This window comes from Dermacentor albipictus, unplaced genomic scaffold, assembly GCF_038994185.2.
Source record: "Dermacentor albipictus isolate Rhodes 1998 colony unplaced genomic scaffold, USDA_Dalb.pri_finalv2 scaffold_17, whole genome shotgun sequence".
Classification (NCBI taxonomy): Eukaryota; Metazoa; Arthropoda; class Arachnida; order Ixodida; family Ixodidae; genus Dermacentor; species Dermacentor albipictus.
The window spans coordinates 2,780,515-2,799,523 of NW_027225571.1; the positions used below are offsets into that span (position 1 = coordinate 2,780,515).

General features: G+C 50.3%; 1 protein-coding gene across 2 annotated transcripts in view; it reads left to right on the top strand.

The window, feature by feature from the left end:
• LOC135897833 (band 7 protein AGAP004871-like) overlaps positions 1–19,009 on the top strand; it is a 291,293-nt gene that overhangs the window by 261,698 nt on the left and 10,586 nt on the right. The window contains exons 5-8 of one of the 2 annotated variants that reach the window (XM_065426539.1): positions 631–768; positions 14,837–15,040; positions 15,159–15,214; positions 16,835–16,913. In XM_065426539.1, coding sequence (XP_065282611.1) covers positions 631–768; positions 14,837–15,040; positions 15,159–15,214; positions 16,835–16,913 — 477 coding nt within the window. The remainder of the gene's footprint in view (positions 1–630; positions 769–14,836; positions 15,041–15,158; positions 15,215–16,834; positions 16,914–19,009) is intronic. The other variant, XM_065426540.1, reaches the window with a different exon arrangement.

A 19,009-nucleotide genomic window follows, 5' to 3' on the forward strand; every position in this document is an offset into this window, starting at 1 on the left:
GTATTGATTAGGACCACTGACAGTTTTGCATCGTTGAACGCTTCCAATAGTCTCTTTCTCACAACAGGTCTAAGGCTTGCAGTAACAGCTAAAGAAATATTTGCGAGTGTTGATAAGTATCTCTCGGACTTTTATCCTTTGAACGCTTCCAACAACGTCAGGCTTTATTGCAGGGGCAAATAGGCCGTACTTTTACTCTGCTTGCTGCGCGAGTTAAGCTCTGTTTCGTGGCACTCGTAGCATATGTTTTACGTTTCATGTCTCCTCGTCTTCCTTAGTATGTCGAACCAACTAGCCCATCAACCTGCGCTCTGTAAACTCTGTCGCAAGCTCCTTTTGAAGCAGATGTCGCATTCACTGCCACACTCTGGTGCGCCGGCAGAGACGAGAGCAAACTCTCGTGCCCTCCGCCGGTTCTCGAAAGTCGAGCGGCGCTAAGAGATCCCGGAGAAACTTTCGCGGCCAGTGCGCGTGGGCGTGATGTCGGCGCGCATCTGTGTCGCCGATGGCAGCGCGGCGCCGCGTCCCCTAAGCAGCCAGAGCGGGCGGTTTTTTGTGGCAGCGAGTGGGGCAGTCGTGCGCGGTCTCCTCGGCTGGACGCTGACAAGGACCCGTGCTGTCCCCTCCCAGGGCCAGGCAGACGCCTTCCGGTCGGAGGCGACTCCGGCGTACCTGTCCGCCTACGTGCCGAGCAAGACGAAGCCCCCGCCGCCGCTCGCGGAGGACGTGTTCTACGGGACGCCGCCGCTCAAATACACCTACGCTTGGGTGCGTGCTGGCCCCATCCATTGGCTTCCTCTTCCCCTGACCCAGCCCGGCTGCCCGTGCGTCCATTTGTCCCTCACTATGCGCGCCATCCCCTGAGATACAGCGAGATGGAACATGTGCAACAAGACGCAGAGCAGCCTTCGAATCTCGCTGTTCGAGCAGACGCAAAGCAATCGGTTCAATAAAGGAGACCAGAGACACGTCACTACTATGAGGGTGCCGTGTGAACGGAATGAGTGTAGCGCTATCCCAAATACCCGGCAAACGTGGCGGGTGCTTTCCGCGTCCCAGCTTGTAATCCCCGTACTTCCTATCCTGCGTCGCTAAGAATAATAACCTCATATTTTGACTATATGATATAATAATCCCTAAGCAGTGTCGTTGCAGACCTGTTTCGTTCGTAACCGTACCTAGCGTTCGCTTTGCGACTACAGCGTGGGAAGCTGTTCTCTTTGAAAGTGTAGCGGCGAATTAAGTTTTTTGTTTCAAACCGACATTCCATTCATTAAAACATATTCCTCACGTCCTAGCATATGCTTTCCGGTGCATACGAAGGGCGAACCAGGAATATCCAAAGTATCGAAGACACGCGAGCTAAAGGCACCGTCTGCGAGCGTATCGGGTGTCATTCGAACGTTAGCAGTATGAAACGTTACCCAGTGTAGCAAACACAGTTCATGCAAGCACATTGGGTGGGTGTGAGCGAGCTTACAGAAAGCAAATCGACTGCGTAATTTAGTAAGATGATACTCCCGACGACCAGCTATAGGCATTTTGTGTTTCGAACTTTCCTTGACGTGCTAAGGAAACGTTCGACTCTTCGCGCTCAAGAAATCAGCTGAAAAAGGTAGTCTACGCTCGCTCGAAAATCACGATGATTTTTACGATCATTTCGGAGAGTTCAGTTGTTCGAAGATTTCAGAACCCCGAAACTAGGAGAAGAGCAGAAGCCCTCCCGGATTATACTGCATATCATCAGTTCTGCGCAGTGCCACCGCACCTACGGCTCACGTCAGCCAAGCAGGCACAAGGACTGCATGCCGCTCTCGGGGAAGGAAAAAAAAAATGGTGTTGCCAATTTCGCTCATTCACCTTTAATCCCTTCGCCATCCATCTATTCAAATGCATACTCAATTCAAACTGTATGGTTTGTGAATACGCGTGAGCGTGTAACGCTCTAGAAGGCTTACACAATCCTCTTTGAGCGTGCGCCCGCTATATCTGTAACAAATATTTCTTGAAGACAGAGTGAAATATTCGCTATTATCTCTGTGTCGAGCTACTCGCCGCGGTAGCTCAGTCGCTATGAAGTTGTGCTGCTGAGAGCAAGGTAGCTGGTTAGATCACCCGCTACGGCAACCACACTCTAATAAAGGTTGAAAGAAAAAAAAACGCTCATGTGCCGATCTTTGGATGCACCTTAAATTATCCCCGAATACCGTAGTAGCACGGCCCTCAGCCCCCGAGTTTCTTTGAGATGTTAAACAAACAAACAAACAAATTAACTTAAGTAATAATATAATTATTTAATTAATTAGGTAATTGCTCAATTCTGAGCCCATGGGTGGAAAAGCCTTTCTTTAGTTGCGCTCAAAGAAATAGATTTCGAACAATTTCGACTTAGCTCACCTTACGAGATTTACATAGGCAAAATGGTAACAAAACAGTGAACTGGTGCCTTATTTTTCTCTCTTCTTTCTTTATTACTAATAAAAATCTGCATAGCTGCTAGCCTAGGAAGCGTCAGTCTAACGTCGCCCGTTCGGATGCATGTTCGAATTGCTTTAGCGTTGTAGAGGCTTTCCATCGAGCTCAGGACAAAAGAAAAGAAAAACTTTTGAACGAATAAAAATCCTTGCGCCTTGAATAATATTGATTGATTAGTGTGTTTATTTAAACTTCTTTTCGCTTATTTCGTTCGCTGCTCATTGGCAGCATAAGGGAACGCAGAAACTATAGTTGAGCGCGTATGTGTAAGCGCATATCTCTTGGGTATAGCTGATGTGCTGCTCGCTGCCATTTCAGCAGAGCTGGACTGTTTCTGCGCGTAACTTCGGTGCGAGCATTCCGTCAAAGCCCTATGCGGTTATGATACACTAAACATCGTACACTAATTTTCATGCTTTAACAGCTGCCTAAAATAGGAAACCATTTCTTGTTATTAATGCTTTCATCTCTCCCCGCCGTTAACTGCATCCCCAGCGCTGTACCTTGCTAGAATTCCAGACGGACGGGCCTCTTGAGCGATCGTGTATCGCGCCAACATTAAAGTCATGCAAGGGCAGCGCGGCGCGCGCTAACTGCCGGGCGCGCCGAGCACCCGAAAGCAACGTGTCGGCGGGCGCCGGGCGGGCCATTTGCGTGCGATTCTCATTAACTAATGCTAATTACCTCGTTAGCCGCCCAAACCATTGTCGCACTGAATTGAGCTGCCACATTTTGAAGTTGCCTCTTCCCTGTCGCCAGCGCCGTCGCTCTCTCCTCCTATCTGGCGTTGGCAAGACGGGGACAAAGCCGACGTCACGGCCTCTTTGTCTATAGTTCGTCTCGCCTGACCGCGTCCCCCCTCCCGCTCTTCGCTATTATCCGTCATATACCTCTTCCCCATCTTTCCGTTTATCCGTGATCTAGTTCCTCCCCTTGCCCCTTTTCCTTTTCCCTCTTATGTGGCTCCGGTGGGTTTCGGATAGTCATTAGGGAAGCCGCCACAACCGGGGCACTACACTGGAAGAAAAATGACGGGGGAGGGGCGGGGGGCGCTGACGCATGCCCGCCGGCACGAGTTTTCCACAGCGACCCACAGCGCGCACACCAATGTTGGAACGACGCTCGTTTGTGTTCTAAAGGGCAAGTATGTCAAAAGCGTAATCCGCTATGGCCACTCGTTCCCAAAAAACACTTTCTTTCACTATCGGTACGCATCACCATCTCCGTTCCTACGTCTTTGTTGCGGTGCCTGGCTCTCACAAGCACATGATGCTATCGTCTACACATAGGTGATAGCGTGTGCGAGAAATTAGGCACAGCCTGCGCGGGACCGTCCGCTGCGTAACACTACGTCGTCTACTAGTTCAACAGGAACCAGCTTGGCAAGGCTTCACGTAACACTTTGCAATTTTTGAATATTACAGTTTACACAGTCGGGCAAGCGTGGTTTCATATGTCTTAAACAACTTGCGTCACTAAACCTTTCAAGAACGATGCCAACCTTGCCAAAATTACGTCGCTTGCTTCTCTTGCTTAGTTGGCAAGAAATTGTGCCACACACTGTCTTAATATTATTTGAGCGTCCTTTGGTACCTGACCAGCAAAAAAGAAAAAGAAAATCGCGAAAAAAGAAACGCTTTAACGCTTAAAAGGAAGCTTTAGCTCTGGAGCTCCTATCTAAATACAGGGGAACGGTGAAATCGCTTTGCTCGGCATCCACTGCACCGAAATTCATTAGGTTTCTTTAATTTAAAATAAACTGTGAAAACATATTGGCTGTAAGAAGCAGAATTTTTTATTTAGGTGGTCAATTGCTCTTACAATATTGCAAAGCTGAAGGAAACTCGTGTACTAAGCTTTCAAATCTGTGAGTCAGTAATACATAACGATAGCACAATCATCTACACTGCCCGTATTAGGATACCTAAAGCCGTCAAAGTTGATTTGTTATACAGCGCTCTGACATATATTATTAAATTGTGAATTGCACTTTTTTCAAAACTCTCGTGAACGTTGTAGCATTCTTATGAAAGTTTTGAAATTATATCAGATTCGTCCGGTTTAACTACTCTTAACGTGTGCTGCTTACGAAACTGCAAAATCTCTTCTGATTTTTTTTACTGATTCTTCAACCAAGCTCTACTTGTTTTCATTAAACTTATTAATTTCCGGCAATTTTCGTAAAAGGTCTGAGGTCCTAAATCAGAACTTATAGGGGTATTACTCAGGCTCGCGCGTGCGCACCTGACCCTTCTCTGGATCGCACAGCGCCGGCGGAGCGGCAGTCGCTCCCTAGCACTTTCGCAGCAGCCCTAGCAGTCAGAGCTGTGACCCCTAACCCGCGGTTCGCAGTGAGTTGCGACCACGGCGGGTTCAGGCCAGTGGGGACAGGGTGAGTCTCGACCTAAGGTGTTTATTCACCTTAGAGTACAATGATTCCAACAGACAACAACAGCCACAACACACACAAATACAACACAAAACACAACCGCAGCGGCGGAGCATTCCGCACGTCTGGGGTGAAACACACACCGCACAATGTGGGAGCCACAAAAGAGGCTGATAAGAGTTCAGCTCACCCAAAGTGGTTCCGCGCTCGGGCCCTGGGGCGGTGAGTCGCACACAAAGGCCGGGCGCAACAGGGGGGACGGCGTGCGGCGGTCTCAGCGGCGGATTTGAGATGCGGCCGTTCGCTAGCTCTTCCACCGTGAGACCAAGATCCGTCGGGGGAATAGCGCTTCTCCCGAGCGGCGGAGAGGGGTCTCCCCGGTTCCAAGAAAGGGAAAGGAGGGAACGGGGTGCCTTGGCTGCAGCGTCGCGGCCAGGCGCGAAGAGCAGCGGGAGTGGCGAAGGTGCCCTCTCCTCGCTACCCTCCGCGAGCGAGCACGTGATTATCGCGTGATAACCGCGTGGCCGCTCCGGAGATATCGGGATGCGCGTGCGATCCCCACATCCCCCCCTCCTTAAAATAACCCTTTAGCCGCCAAGAGGCCGCCGTCACCTGAGGCTTTCCTGCGAGAGGGACATGCTACTCCGACAGCAACACGGTTTGAGTCCATCCATGTTGGTGAGGGAGCAGCTCTAGCTGCAGACCGTCGTTGTCGCCGTGTAGGTGGTCGCGAGCCAGGCCGGAACGCAGGAGGATGGTACGGAGCAGCTTGACAGCAGCGGGATGCAGTGGGAGGCAAGAAGGGCGCTGGGTCCAGGTCACCTTGCGTCTCGGCGGCGTCACCTGCCCAGTCGGACGTACCGGGTCCGTGGTGGCGAAAGGGTCCCTGGATTTTTCTTGGCTGCCTCGATTACGCTGACGCGATCCCCGAACCAGCCTCGAGATGGCGCAGGACAGCTCTTTTGATGTTCTCGGAGGTCGATGCCCTCTGGTATGGTCGAACGCTTTTCTTCCGGTTCGTTCCGACACAGCTCGCCCCCTCGCGGGTGTCGGCACGCAAGATCGGCAAAGGCGCGCCGACCCGCCCCGACGATGGCTTGCACCTCGCTGCGCAGCAGGGGTCCACTCTGTCCTTGCGGGAGAAGTGTACGCTCGGCCTTGAGGCTGGATGCTTGGTTGCGGGGCTTGCAACTCGGTCGCGGAGCTGTGCGGTGCGGTTCGGCGAATTCTTCGCCGCTGCGACCATTCCGGACCGGAAGTCGCCCGCTGCACCTCTCACCTCGCTGTTAGCCGCCGGAGGATGTTTTCTCGCCGCCCGTTGCCTGCACTGCGCTGCTGACTGCTTGCGGCCTGCTCGTCCCCACCGGCAGTGGAGATGGTCTTTTCCTTTTTGCTTGATGGTTGTTGCACGGCTCCCGACGGGCGGTCTGCTGCTGCGACAATTCTGTTAGCCCCTCTCGCTTCTTCCAAAGAGAAAGCGCGTGCTCGCTCTGGAAGCCTGCATGCTAGACATCGGAGGAGCATTCCGTCCGATATCGCGCACAATAAAATAGCCTCCGCGAACCGGACAGAGTTAGTTCTGCCGAGATCGCAAGTTATAATGCCGCACCGGGCTCGAACGTCGAGCCGTGCCACCCGATGCCGCTGCCTGCGGGCGCGGGAGAGCATTCTCCTCGGGCCACTCGTTCCCTCTGTCATAGTAGGGTTTGAGATCGCAGACATGCACCGGTCGGCTGATCGGTCTTAGCTTCAAGTCCGCCAGCCTGTACACGAGTGAAGAGACAGTCTCTCGCACCCGGTACGGTCCTGCCCATTTTGGCGCCAGAGAAGCTGAGAATTTCTTACTGGCGTCGCTCAGGACGTGATTCCGTCTCAACACCAGGTCACCCTCTTTGTAGTGAACTTCCCGATGAGAGCGGTCGTACTGCGCTTTCTGCTCGGCACGTGCAGTGCTCAGGTTCCGTCGCGCTTTTCGTAAAGCCTCCGTTACCTTCGCGCGCAGCCCAGTCGCATAATCGGCGCGTGCCGACGAAACAACCAGTTCCGTGCTGCTTCGTTCCTGTAGAGTAAGTTCTACCGGATTCAACAGCTCCCTCCCAAGGTTGAGGGTGGCGGGTGTATACCCAGTCGATCGATTCACTGTCGACCTGATAGCAAATCCAATTTCAGGAAGACAAGCGTCCCACTCATTGTGCGTCCCCGCAAATGCAACTAGCATGTGCTTGATGTTGCGGTTCACACGCTCAGTGGGATTCGCCTGGGCATGGTACGTGGTTGTTCTCCTGTGCTTAATGCCGAGAGCTGCACAGGAGTCCACGAAGAGTTTGGCAGTGAAGTAGGACGCATTGTCCGTTATCAGCTGCTCAGGATAGCCAAATCGTGTAAACACCTCGATCAGCTTTCCCATGATTACGCGTGCCGTCAGCTTCCGTAGGGGGAACAGTTCCACCCACTTGCTGAAATGGTCTGTGACCACGAGAAGGAATCGGTTCCCGCTCGGTGTCCTGGGGTAAGGCCCCATGACGTCACATGCCGCAATTTGCCACGGTGTTCGGCTATTGATCGGCTGCATGAGCCCGGGTGGGCGTCCACCACGCGGCTTCACGCGTTGGCACACGTTGCACGAGCGGGCGTAGCGCATCACCTCCCGCTTCATTCCAGGCCAGGTAGCAAAGCGACACAACTTCACATAAGTCTTAGGGCCACTTGCATGCCCGGCCAGGCACGTATCGTGAAAGTAGCGTAAAAGTGCTCCTCTCAGCGTGCGTGGAATCACCGCTTTGAAGGACTCGTGTGTATCCTTCTCCGCGGGAATGTATCTCAGCAGGACGCCGTCAGAGTCTAGCAGGTAGGAATCCAACGCGCTCACAGCATTACCAGCTGTTTCGGAGCGCCGCGCACCCGCAGCAATACCAGCTGCGTCCATGTGCGCCGCGGCCGCGCCGCCGGGCTCCCGGAGCCCCTCAAACACTTTTTTACAAAACGGATCCTCCCGCTGTGCCTCTAATAGCTCCTTTCTGCCGAACACGCTCCCCACAGAACTGACGCAGTCCAAGTGGTTCACGCTTTCGTCCTGAGAAGGGGGTTCATCCGCCCTTCCTTCGGGACCAGCGCCGTCGAGCATTGTAGCAGTTACTCTGCTCTTAGGCTGAGTCACTGAGGGGTCACGATGGGTATTAATATTACCCCTCCTGACAACCTCAGTCGTCGCAGCGGTTAGTCCGCTCACAAGCTCAGTTTCGGGCGAGGTGAGTTGAGTAGTAATATCACTCTTCTCACAGTCAACGGGCGCGCGCGAAAGTGCGTCCGCCACAACGTTGTTCTTTCCTCTCCTGTAGCGAACGGTAATATCGTATCGCTGCAGGAGAAGTGCCCATCGCGCGAGCCGGCCGCTCGGCTCTCAGCCAGCGTGCTAGACCGGTAGCCAGTAAGCCGGAACCAGCGGGCCGCGTGATCAGTTAACGACACTGGTACGACGCGTTCCAGCATCTCGTCATCGGACAGCCCCGTTGCGCGCTGGTAAGTCAGCACGCGATCGAGGTATTCGCTGACGCCAACTGAATCATGATACCCGCTGTAGGTGGGTAAGTCCACCCTCACTCTCGGTCTAGCAGCGGCGGCAGATGTCAGCAGAGTGTTCTGCACGGCACCTGTCAACCTCTCAATCAAGCGCATCGCATCCTGCAACAGCGACTGTTGAGGCTCGCTCTGGCCAGTAATGCCTGGCACAGGAGAAGAACGCGTCGAGCAAGTATGCCGCAGTGGCTCCATGCTCTCCGCAAACACTGGCGAAGGGTTCGGCGTAATGTGCCTCACGCCTTCAAGGGTACATCCTGCCGGAGAGAGCGCCTCGTGTGTAGCGCTACCCTCTTCGAAGCTTATCAAATTCCCAGGGCTAATGTCCGCCGCAGGGCATGACTGAGCGGTAGCAGTTACCGCCGCTTCGAATTGTTGCCTGTTGGTAGCAACCTGCGACAGCGTATACAACGGCTGTAAATCAGCCCCGTATGCTGCCATGGTTCGTTCGTGCAGTGGCAGTCACTCACACAAACAGACTCAACCTGTCACACCTCTGGCCCCACGTTGGGCGCCAAATATAGGGGTATTACTCAGGCTCGCGCGTGCGCACCTGACCCTTCTCTGGATCGCACAGCGCCGGCGGAGCGGCAGTCGCTCCCTAGCACTTTCGCAGCAGCCCTAGCAGTCAGAGCTGTGACCCCTAACCCGCGGTTCGCAGTGAGTTGCGACCACGGCGGGTTCAGGCCAGTGGGGACAGGGTGAGTCTCGACCTAAGGTGTTTATTCACCTTAGAGTACAATGATTCCAACAGACAACAACAGCCACAACACACACAAATACAACACAAAACACAACCGCAGCGGCGGAGCATTCCGCACGTCTGGGGTGAAACACACACCGCACAATGTGGGAGCCACAAAAGAGGCTGATAAGAGTTCAGCTCACCCAAAGTGGTTCCGCGCTCGGGCCCTGGGGCGGTGAGTCGCACACAAAGGCCGGGCGCAACAGGGGGGACGGCGTGCGGCGGTCTCAGCGGCGGATTTGAGATGCGGCCGTTCGCTAGCTCTTCCACCGTGAGACCAAGATCCGTCGGGGGAATAGCGCTTCTCCCGAGCGGCGGAGAGGGGTCTCCCCGGTTCCAAGAAAGGGAAAGGAGGGAACGGGGTGCCTTGGCTGCAGCGTCGCGGCCAGGCGCGAAGAGCAGCGGGAGTGGCGAAGGTGCCCTCTCCTCGCTACCCTCCGCGAGCGAGCACGTGATTATCGCGTGATAACCGCGTGGCCGCTCCGGAGATATCGGGATGCGCGTGCGATCCCCACAAACTTCACTTCCTAACGTTGCAAAAATGTAACTTTCTCTCTCAATGCTGCAAACTTAATACAAATTGGTCCACAGGTTGTCTCATGAGAGCGTTTCAGCGTTTTATAAGTACTGGAATAGGAAAATCAAAGTTGGCACCGAGCTGACGCCTGCGCTTCATGTAAGGCTCTAAATAGGACAATCTTGGTCATATCATTTCTTAATGAACGCGATTTCAATTCTAGTGTAACCAAATCGTGGATAACTTTTCCATATAGAGAAAAAAGTCAGACATACGATGGAAGACGACAAATATGCACTTGGGTTGCGCGTCTATATTATTTCACTACTCAAAAAAATATGATTTGGCCTTTTCTCCCAATGTCAAATGCCAACAGCAGCCATCGTCACTTCCTCCTTCAAGTTAATCGGATCCGCCTAAATTTCCAAGGAGGCGCTGCGTCTACTATAACGCGTATAGGCCGTCGATCAGCGGTCGCGCCTCTAACGCAAGCCGTCATCCTTAAGCCAAAGTTCAGCAAGAGTTTCTTCACCAGTAAAAAAAGGCATTGAAGGACTTTTCTAAAACTAAGGTGTTCACTTCTTAACAAAAAATATGGCGTTAGCTTTAACCGAAAGTTGGTGCCTTGAAACGTACTTCGCCAGTATAGCGAAGAAATGTTTCCGGGTCTTCAGAAGTGCAGAATACCGCGTTGTTTATTATTACTGCGGCAGGTGTAGTCAGCTATTGGTAGATACTGAATGAGCTGTATTCAATAAAAATTCAGTAATATAATAAACTGACCTATACCACATTAGTCTAACTGGCCAATTTACCGATATTATGATGTGTCAAAAATGGCGAATGAAAGTGCTCGCGCGATCGACCCCGACTGGTGACATAGAGGTAACTCACGACCACCGATGTTCACCAGTAGAAGCGTCACCTGCGAGTCACCACTCCGAAGGGTCTCGTTCTCAACTAGGATTGTCGGGATCGAGGTGCCTGCTCACCGGCGCTCGCGCCTTCTTTCGCCCCCTGCTATTTTGCGTCTTCGCGATCAAACAGAAAGTAAAGAACACCAACACTCGCATCTCATTTGCCTCGGTGAAGCAGTAATCGAACTGAATTCTGGTGTTTGTGTGCCAAAACCACGAGTTGATTATGATGCACGCCGTGGTGGGGTACTCCGGATTAATTCTGACTACCAGGGGACCTTTAACGTGCCTCCCAATGCACGGGAAACGGGCATTTCTGAAATAATTTCGCCCCCATCCAAATGCGGCCGCCACGACCGGGATTTGATCCTGCGACTTCGTGCTTAGCAGCACAACACCAAAGCCGCTAAGCCACCGCGGCAGGTGGGGGAGCAGTAACATGTGCCCGCTACACGCAGAAGAAGCGCCAACCAGTCTGCGTCCGTTATCGCGCATATGTTAATAAACGTGCTTGTCGTTTGCCTTCTTCACTTCTACACCAGTCTCGAGATCATACATACCGGGTATATCTTCATGACGACCTTGCGACTTCCTTGATTTTGCGCCATAGAGATGACAGATTTCGCAGCGTAGAGCATGTGGCAGAAAAAGAAATGCGTCAGTGACGAGGTGCCTCTGTTTGGCGAAAGCCGCAAGTAGAATAAGCCTTTGCGTACGCCGACAAACTTCTCTCAAACCATTGCAGGTTGGATCAGTTACTCCCTTGTCACGTAGCTTGAAACTTGAGCGCCAAACGACTGACCCTGAGGAGGTCACTTTTCTCGAAACGCGACCATTTGCGATCTATATAGGATGTTCCAGCTAATTTTCGCCAAGCTGTTCAATGAAAAAAAAAAAAAATTCAAGAACACAGTGGAAGGTTCCGTTTTAACACCTATCATGTTCGGTCGCCAGACCTCTAATGACCGAACACCGGAGGTCTTATAGTTGTATCTTGCCCAATTTTCCTTAATTTTTTTTTCGTTGTTGTTGAACAACTTGGCTAATGTTAGCTGGGACACACGGTATACCTCCGAGGCTTGCCTGAGTAAATATGCCTTTCCAAGTGCGTTATGTTGTTGCAGCAGCAACTGCCGCACGTACTTTCCATGAAACAAACAAAGAAAAAAGAAAAAAAAGAAAGAGAGGGAGAGAAAGAGAGAAAGGGACTTACAAGGGTTAAAGTATTAGTGGAATTGAAACAAATATGTCTACACATCTATTTTTTAAAGCGAGTATTTGGTTATAAAACGCTTTTGCATCGAAAACTGAACAATAAGCAAGATGGTTTTGATTTTCTTTGTTTTTTTTGTATTTGTTTACGCCTGTCAACGTGGATTCTTTCATCTAGTTCACGTGGTGTGCTCACGTGGTGTACAAACGGGTGGATGTCTGATTTTCCCTTTAATTACTTTTCTCCACCTTGCGGGTTTCCGCAGAACTACTACGTCAAACTCTTTCCTTTGCTTCGTGTTGTCGGCAAATTCGACTTCGCCCTGCCATCTGCTAGCCGCCTGGTTAGCTCAGATGGTAGGGGCACAGAGGCTCCGTCAGGCATTTTGCCTTTACCTCGGCCCCCTACACGGAGAGAATCCGTGAAACAAACAATAAAGAAAGAAAGAAAGAAAGAGCGGCTGCCCCGGAAAGGCGGTGGTCCCGGGTTCGAATCCCGGACCAGGCCGAATTTTTCTTCAGCTCTGAGGCTTTCCTTTCGAGGAACCCGTATGGGTTTCCTTTGTAGCAATTGCTACAAATGGGTGGATGTCTGATTTTCCCTTTAATGACAATTACATTGCCGGATTTGCCAACCTCTACAGCTCTATCGTATTACGTTTAAGAGAATTGGGCGTATCAACACTTTAAAAGCTCACATCAAGCGCTTTAAGTTTACTACTTAACGGAATGTTTAATTAAGGAATTCTGTACAACAATTTGCATTGTATCGGCTCGACACATGTGTATACGCGGCAAAACCGTAATATATACTGCGTATTGAACGTCTGGTCTCATATCAGTGGGGAAGGAGTAGATCTCTTCTGACTACTGGGATCAAGTCTTTGTGCGGAGCTATTAAACCTTGCAAGCCAGCTGCCGAATTGCGACAGCACTGCGGCCAGCTGCGCCACTGAATGCCCCGCATCTTCTATCTGGTTGTCTGCCACGCAAGTCCACTGGCCCTCAAACAAGCCTTCCATTCCAACACCCGCATGCCAATTGTGCTTTCTTCAAGACGTGCTTCATTACTGAAATATGGTCCTCACTTGTTTCACGGATGCATCGGAGAAGTGGTGAAAATATATGTACCGAATCTTTGCGTGCGCTCACTTTCTAAAAATTTTCCAGGCTAACTCCCAATGTATACTACAGGCAGAGCTCACACCTATACCAACACTGCTACACTGCTGCACCGTGTTCTTGGTAAACTTTATAACGTTTACTAAGTGGGTTCCTGATATTTTATAAAGGCCCTTATTTGTAACCCTTTAAAATCGTTAACGAAAAGTTTATCTTTTTTTTTATAATGGTTCTTAATAACCTTTATAAAGGAGTCCAGTAAAGCTCTTGACTTGTTACATATGTTCTTTGTAGCCTTTATAGGAGTTACCAAGAAGGACAGCAAGGTTACAAAGAATACGAAGCGGGCAGCTGCGTATATTTGCACGAAATAATGGCAACAGCCGAAATGGTTCCGATGTTTAGGTTATCTGAAGACAAAGTTTTCTTAGATCTTATTCGCTTATTGTAGTTATTAAATGCCTCCATGTGACGTGTGAGTGCTCTGACATCGTGTCACCTATATCAAGACATTAAATTTCTCAGGATAACGTAACTGCGTAACTACAAGCGCATTACTAACAATAGGCTAGGTAGCTATTGTTACGACACCCAACCGGTGCCACCAGTGTTACGAACTTGCACCGCTGCACCACTATTACGACTTTGTGGTCCCGTAGCGCTCGTCACCCGTTTCGTGACAGAGCGTTGGTAGCGAAGACTCCGAGCCAGGCGTCGATGAGAATAACGAAAGGGATTTTATACATTATATACAGGTCTTTGTACAGGACAAGATCGGATCGGCACTGGGGCCGAGAGCTCACACAAACGCGACTGTTCCCGCACGACGGCGTCCGGCGAAAACGCGTGACACATCTCACCCCAGTCGGGAGCGACACTCTCTCCCGGTGGGTCGGCGGATCCTGTTTTTCAGGCAGCGCGTCGCTGCTTTTATAATCCCCGAGGCACCATTGTCACTCAAACGGCCCAATACAAAGTCAGCACACGACGGTCGTCCGAGGGGTCCAACCAGCGACCGCGCTGGCCACCCGGTTCAAAGTTCGCGCGCGCGGTGACCTACAGGCAAAGGGAGGTGCGGCGCCGGGCTGTCTGGCACACGCCGACACGTCCAAACATGCGGCTCGCCGAGGCTTCTCCCGCAGGACCCCGCTGCCTGACGGCTCAGCATCTTGACTTGTGAAGGGAGAATTAGGGCGCTCGCAGGATAGATTCTGCATCTTGCAGATTCGGAATCCGGGCTTGTGGTGATGGCACAACACTATACAAGAACAGTAGCACATGTGCAAGACTGCGACTCTGGGATGGAAAAGATAAATTTTCACCCCATTCTAAGATAGTTGCAAGGCTACAAATTACGCTCATGCGGTTTCCTTGGAATTCAAGCTTCGCAGCTAAAGAAAAACTAGCTCTGTTCCGTGGATCGAACGCCACCGCCTCTCGGTGAGCACTCGCTCTACTAACAGAGCTAACAAGGAGCCTAGCCGATGTTAGGCCAAGAGCGAATTAATCGACGACTCTAAGAGCAGGAACACTGAATGAGAAAATAAGTTCTGCGGAAATCCGATAGGTGGAGAACTTTTCATGAAAAAAGGGTGAAAAAATTTCCCTTTCGTGATACACTCTCCATCTTGCGAAGAAAGAAAGAAGCACTTTCTAGCACTTTCTATTTTCACATAGAGAGCACACGAATGCTTACTTTTATCCATGCGTCGTCTACGCAGCGCAATATCAGTCATAGCCTATCAAGAAGCCGGAAGCCTGTCTTCACACTTTCACTCAATAGACAAGCACGTAGTTCTAGTGTGAACCTTGCGTTTTATGACGACGAGATGTTCCCCAACTGAGGCTGATTCTCACTGCGTCATGAAATCGCGTCCATGCAGATTCTATCCAAGGACTCGGTGACAGTGGCGGTGGATGCCGTGGTGTACTACCGCATCAGTAACGCCACCATTGCCGTTTCCAACGTGGAGGACTACGGACATTCGACCCGACTCCTTGCTGCGACCACGCTCCGGAACGTGCTCGGCACCAAGAACCTCTCGGAGATCCTCTCCGAGAGGGAGTCCATTTCTCACGTTATGCAGGTATTGGGACCTGCGCTTCCAGCATGCACGTTATTTTTGTTACAGTAAGGTAGATCGCTGACTTTTGACGGTGTTAGAGTGAAACGAATGCCCCCACTTTTGCCGCTCCTTCTTTCAGGCAAGCTTAGACGAAGCTACTGACCCCTGGGGTGTGAAAGTGGAAAGAGTTGAAATGTACGTACTCTACGCTACCTTTGCTGAACGACTTAGGTCAGGAGTTCTTGTGTTGGTTTTTAGGCAATTTAGTTCTTAGAATTTCTAATTTCACGTTCGACTGGTTCCTACCACGCGTACTCGTTCTTCAGCGATGCGGAGCGCTCTCGAGATGGGAGCCAGAAAAAGACTCTCCCAGCCGAACGTCCTAGCTGCTGCGTAACTTCAATTATGGAAAATGAATTAGCCCAACAATAAACTCTTCTAGAGTGCTAGCTGTTACTAGGGCAGTCGGAGTAGCCACATAATGGAGTTTCCTTCGGATTTCTGTCGCGCTCCCAGGTTGAAGGCGACAGCGTCTCCGAGCGCTCTCAGCTGGAGCACACCGCTCTGGAGGAAACAGGCGAATGTGTTCCGAGCACTCGGTATCGACCACTCGGATGTAAACCGCAACGCGAGAGCGCTCTAGAGCGCTCGAAAGTGGCCAGTCGAATGTATCATAAGTTTGCCACTGACTTCTTTTTTTTTCACTTGGGTTGCCACGCGGCATAACGTCATAATGGAGTTAAATATGAGCATGCAGGCCCGTTTCATAGAGATACTGCAACAGTGACTTATAAAATCTCTTGTTCATAATCAATTTTTCGTAGTCTTCAACTTGATCACTGTTCAATTTCACAGCTTCAAGAACACTTTCGCGAATTGTCTTTGTCCCAGGGACTTGGGAAGCTGTGCATATGCTTTACTTTCTGTAGGTTTTACGTTACGTAAAAGAGACTCGTCCAGACAACCAACCCATATAGCTGCACTAGCACAAACATATGCATTTCCTCCTTTCTTCCTTTTTGAACAATTACTTCTTATGCGGTAAATAATGAATGCCATGGTTCGCAAATTATTTGCTAATGAGTCTCGTAGGATTAAATTCCAAGAACTTGCTAGCCGTTAGCGACTTCCATGAGAACCCTAACACGACTGGGACACTCTTGAAGAGAAGACGTTAACGTTCCTGACCAAAATGCAATCAGCACACAGTGTGTGAGCTCGATTTTTAAGGCGCCAGCCCAGTTTCGACTTTAGTTATGATTCGTATTAAGGGCAGTCCAGCCTATGCTATTGAAAAAAATGAAAAAAGCTATATGGTCAATGAAAACTTGTATATAACGTTTCTTCTTTTCTTTTTCTCCTTGCCGGATATGATTTACTTTAGCTTACTTCCGACTGTCTTCGAGTCGGTCTTCTCCTGTTGTTAATATTCGGCTGCTTCATTCATTCCATGAATCCTTATTTTGTGATATTGTTACTTGTTTCGAGTATGCTACCTTCGAGAAAACGCGAAGCATCGCTGACGGCTCAGAACGCATCGCGCGCAACCCCAAGGGCAATGATACTCTTTGGGTATGCTAATGAGCAGAAAACCGTTAGTAAGACGAGACGCCGTACGTGAACCGATTGCCACTGTTGAGAGTACCTTGTGTTCATCAAAAGCATCAAATGCAGGCACCAAAGATAAGCAATGATGCGCTGCAAGCGTGCACCAAGGCGCAGAAACAAGATTTCCTTTGTTTCTTTTATACGAAACTTGAGAACTCACTACTCCGCACAGCAGTGAAACTGTTGCTTCCGAATCGTGCATTGCAGAAAAGACGTACGACTGCCAGTGCAACTACAGAGAGCTATGGCCGCTGAAGCAGAAGCAGCACGGGAAGCTCGAGCCAAAGTAAGTGGCACGATATCATTTACATTACATTTCCAAAGAACAAAATCCTTTCTACGTTCTTCGCTTACGAGGGCAATTTTTTCATCATTTCGGTCCTTTATTATCTTTTTCTTCCCGTCCCTTGAAAGGTCACTGCAAGATCGCTTTCTCATGTGGGCCCATATTTCCAAAAATTATGCAGATCCAACGAACCAGAGGGAGTCTACGTAAAGGGAAGCGTTCGTGAAGTGGTTATTGAACTGCCATGTCAATTAATTCGACGCGTACTGTCGTCTTTATTTTAACCAAATGCAACGCGTAATATCATGCAATCTTTGCGCACCGCACAGGTCCCATGTGTATTGTCATGTGATGTTCTTGTTTACGAACTACACAAGCGATGTCGAAATAGAAACATCATTTCGTGCGTATGCACAATGTGAGGTGTCGACGCATTAAACTCACGAGGAAGAAGGCGACGTTTGATTTTTGTCGAGGGAAGAATGGGGAGGAGAGGTGTATAAGCAGACAGAAGTGGCGACACATAAGTCCCCGTAGATACCTTTACGGCTTCTATACTACTTCTAGCAACGGCTCGTTGAGAAATCATGCGCTACTGTATTCCATTAACAAATCTGCGTGCTTTAGAGCTAGCTATGGGCGGACATTATGCTTACAGGTATTATGTAATAATTTAGAGCACGAGAACGCATATCAGAGGTGTGCTCACTCGCGGTACATTGTCGGTCACCATGCAGTGGTAATAAAGGTCTGCGATAATATATATCCACAAGCATATCCTGCGAGATACTGAACGACCGACGGTCGCATAACCGCGGCGGGCTAGGCAGACAAAGCGTCACCTTAAAAAGTTCTTACGCAAGATCACTTCGTAAGTACAGATGGCAACTTATCGTGGGGTCGGACATCCTATTAGCGAAAGCGACTTCCCAATGGCAAGCAGCACTTACGAACGAAAGGTTTTGTGAATACGACCCCTGTTCGTCGTAAACGGAGGAGATTAAAGCTCAGTTGAATTGAATTTTGGGGTTATACGTGACAAAACAACTATATGATTATGGGGCACGCCGTGCTCAGGGACTCCGGATTAGTTTCCACCACAGGGGGATATTTAACAGGCCCCCAATGCACTGGACACGGGCGTTCTCGCAATGCGCCCCCACCGAAATGTGACCTCTGCGGCCGAGATTTGATCCCGCGGCCTCGTGCATATATACTATAGCAGCGCATCACCATAGCCTGCTAAGCCCCCACAGCAGGCGAAAGCTCAGTTGGTGGTGCTAAGATGGCGTGTCTCTTGCTGTTCAAAAAAAGAAAATTGTTCCTCGCATAAGCGTTATTCCTTTAATGGTACATAGCCACTAACGGCAGCAATCAGCACTAAGTACGGGCCGTCGTTTATTGATTTGGACGGCAATAAAGGACTGACTTGCAGGCCTCGCACGCTTCGCGTGCAAGAGGACCGTGGTTCGAATCCCGGTGCCGCGCAATTTTCCACCGGATAAAAAAAAATCCACCGGTGGATAAAATTGCATCAACAGGCCTGGAGTGCGGCCTGAACTCGGTGACCAGAACCGGTAACGCACTCTCTCACCAGAACAGGATTGGCCACTCTGGAGCAGGATTGGCCACAACCTCCTATATGAATACAACAATCGAACCCGGCCCTCAGTTCCCAGCAGCCGCGAAGCAACTTAACACGGCGGCGGTCAGACCTGTGACGCAGCAGAGGGTGCTAAGAATCCCTGGCTCCAGACAGGCCGCCATTGGAATCTGAACCTAGCAACGTTTAACGTTAGAACGTTATCTAGTGAGGCGATTCTAGCAGTGTTATTGGAGGAATTAGAGGGCAGTAAATGGGTTATAATAGGGCTCAGTGAAGTTAGGAGGACAAAAGAAGCATATACAGGGCTAAAAAGCGGGCACGTTCTGTGCTACCGGGGCTTAGCTGAAAGGCGAGAACTAGGAGTCGGACTCCTGATTAATATGGATATAATTGGTAATATACAAGAATCCTATAGCATTAGCGAGAGGGTGGCAGGTCTTGCTGTGAAACATAATAAGACGTACAAATTAAAGGTCGTACAGGTCTACTC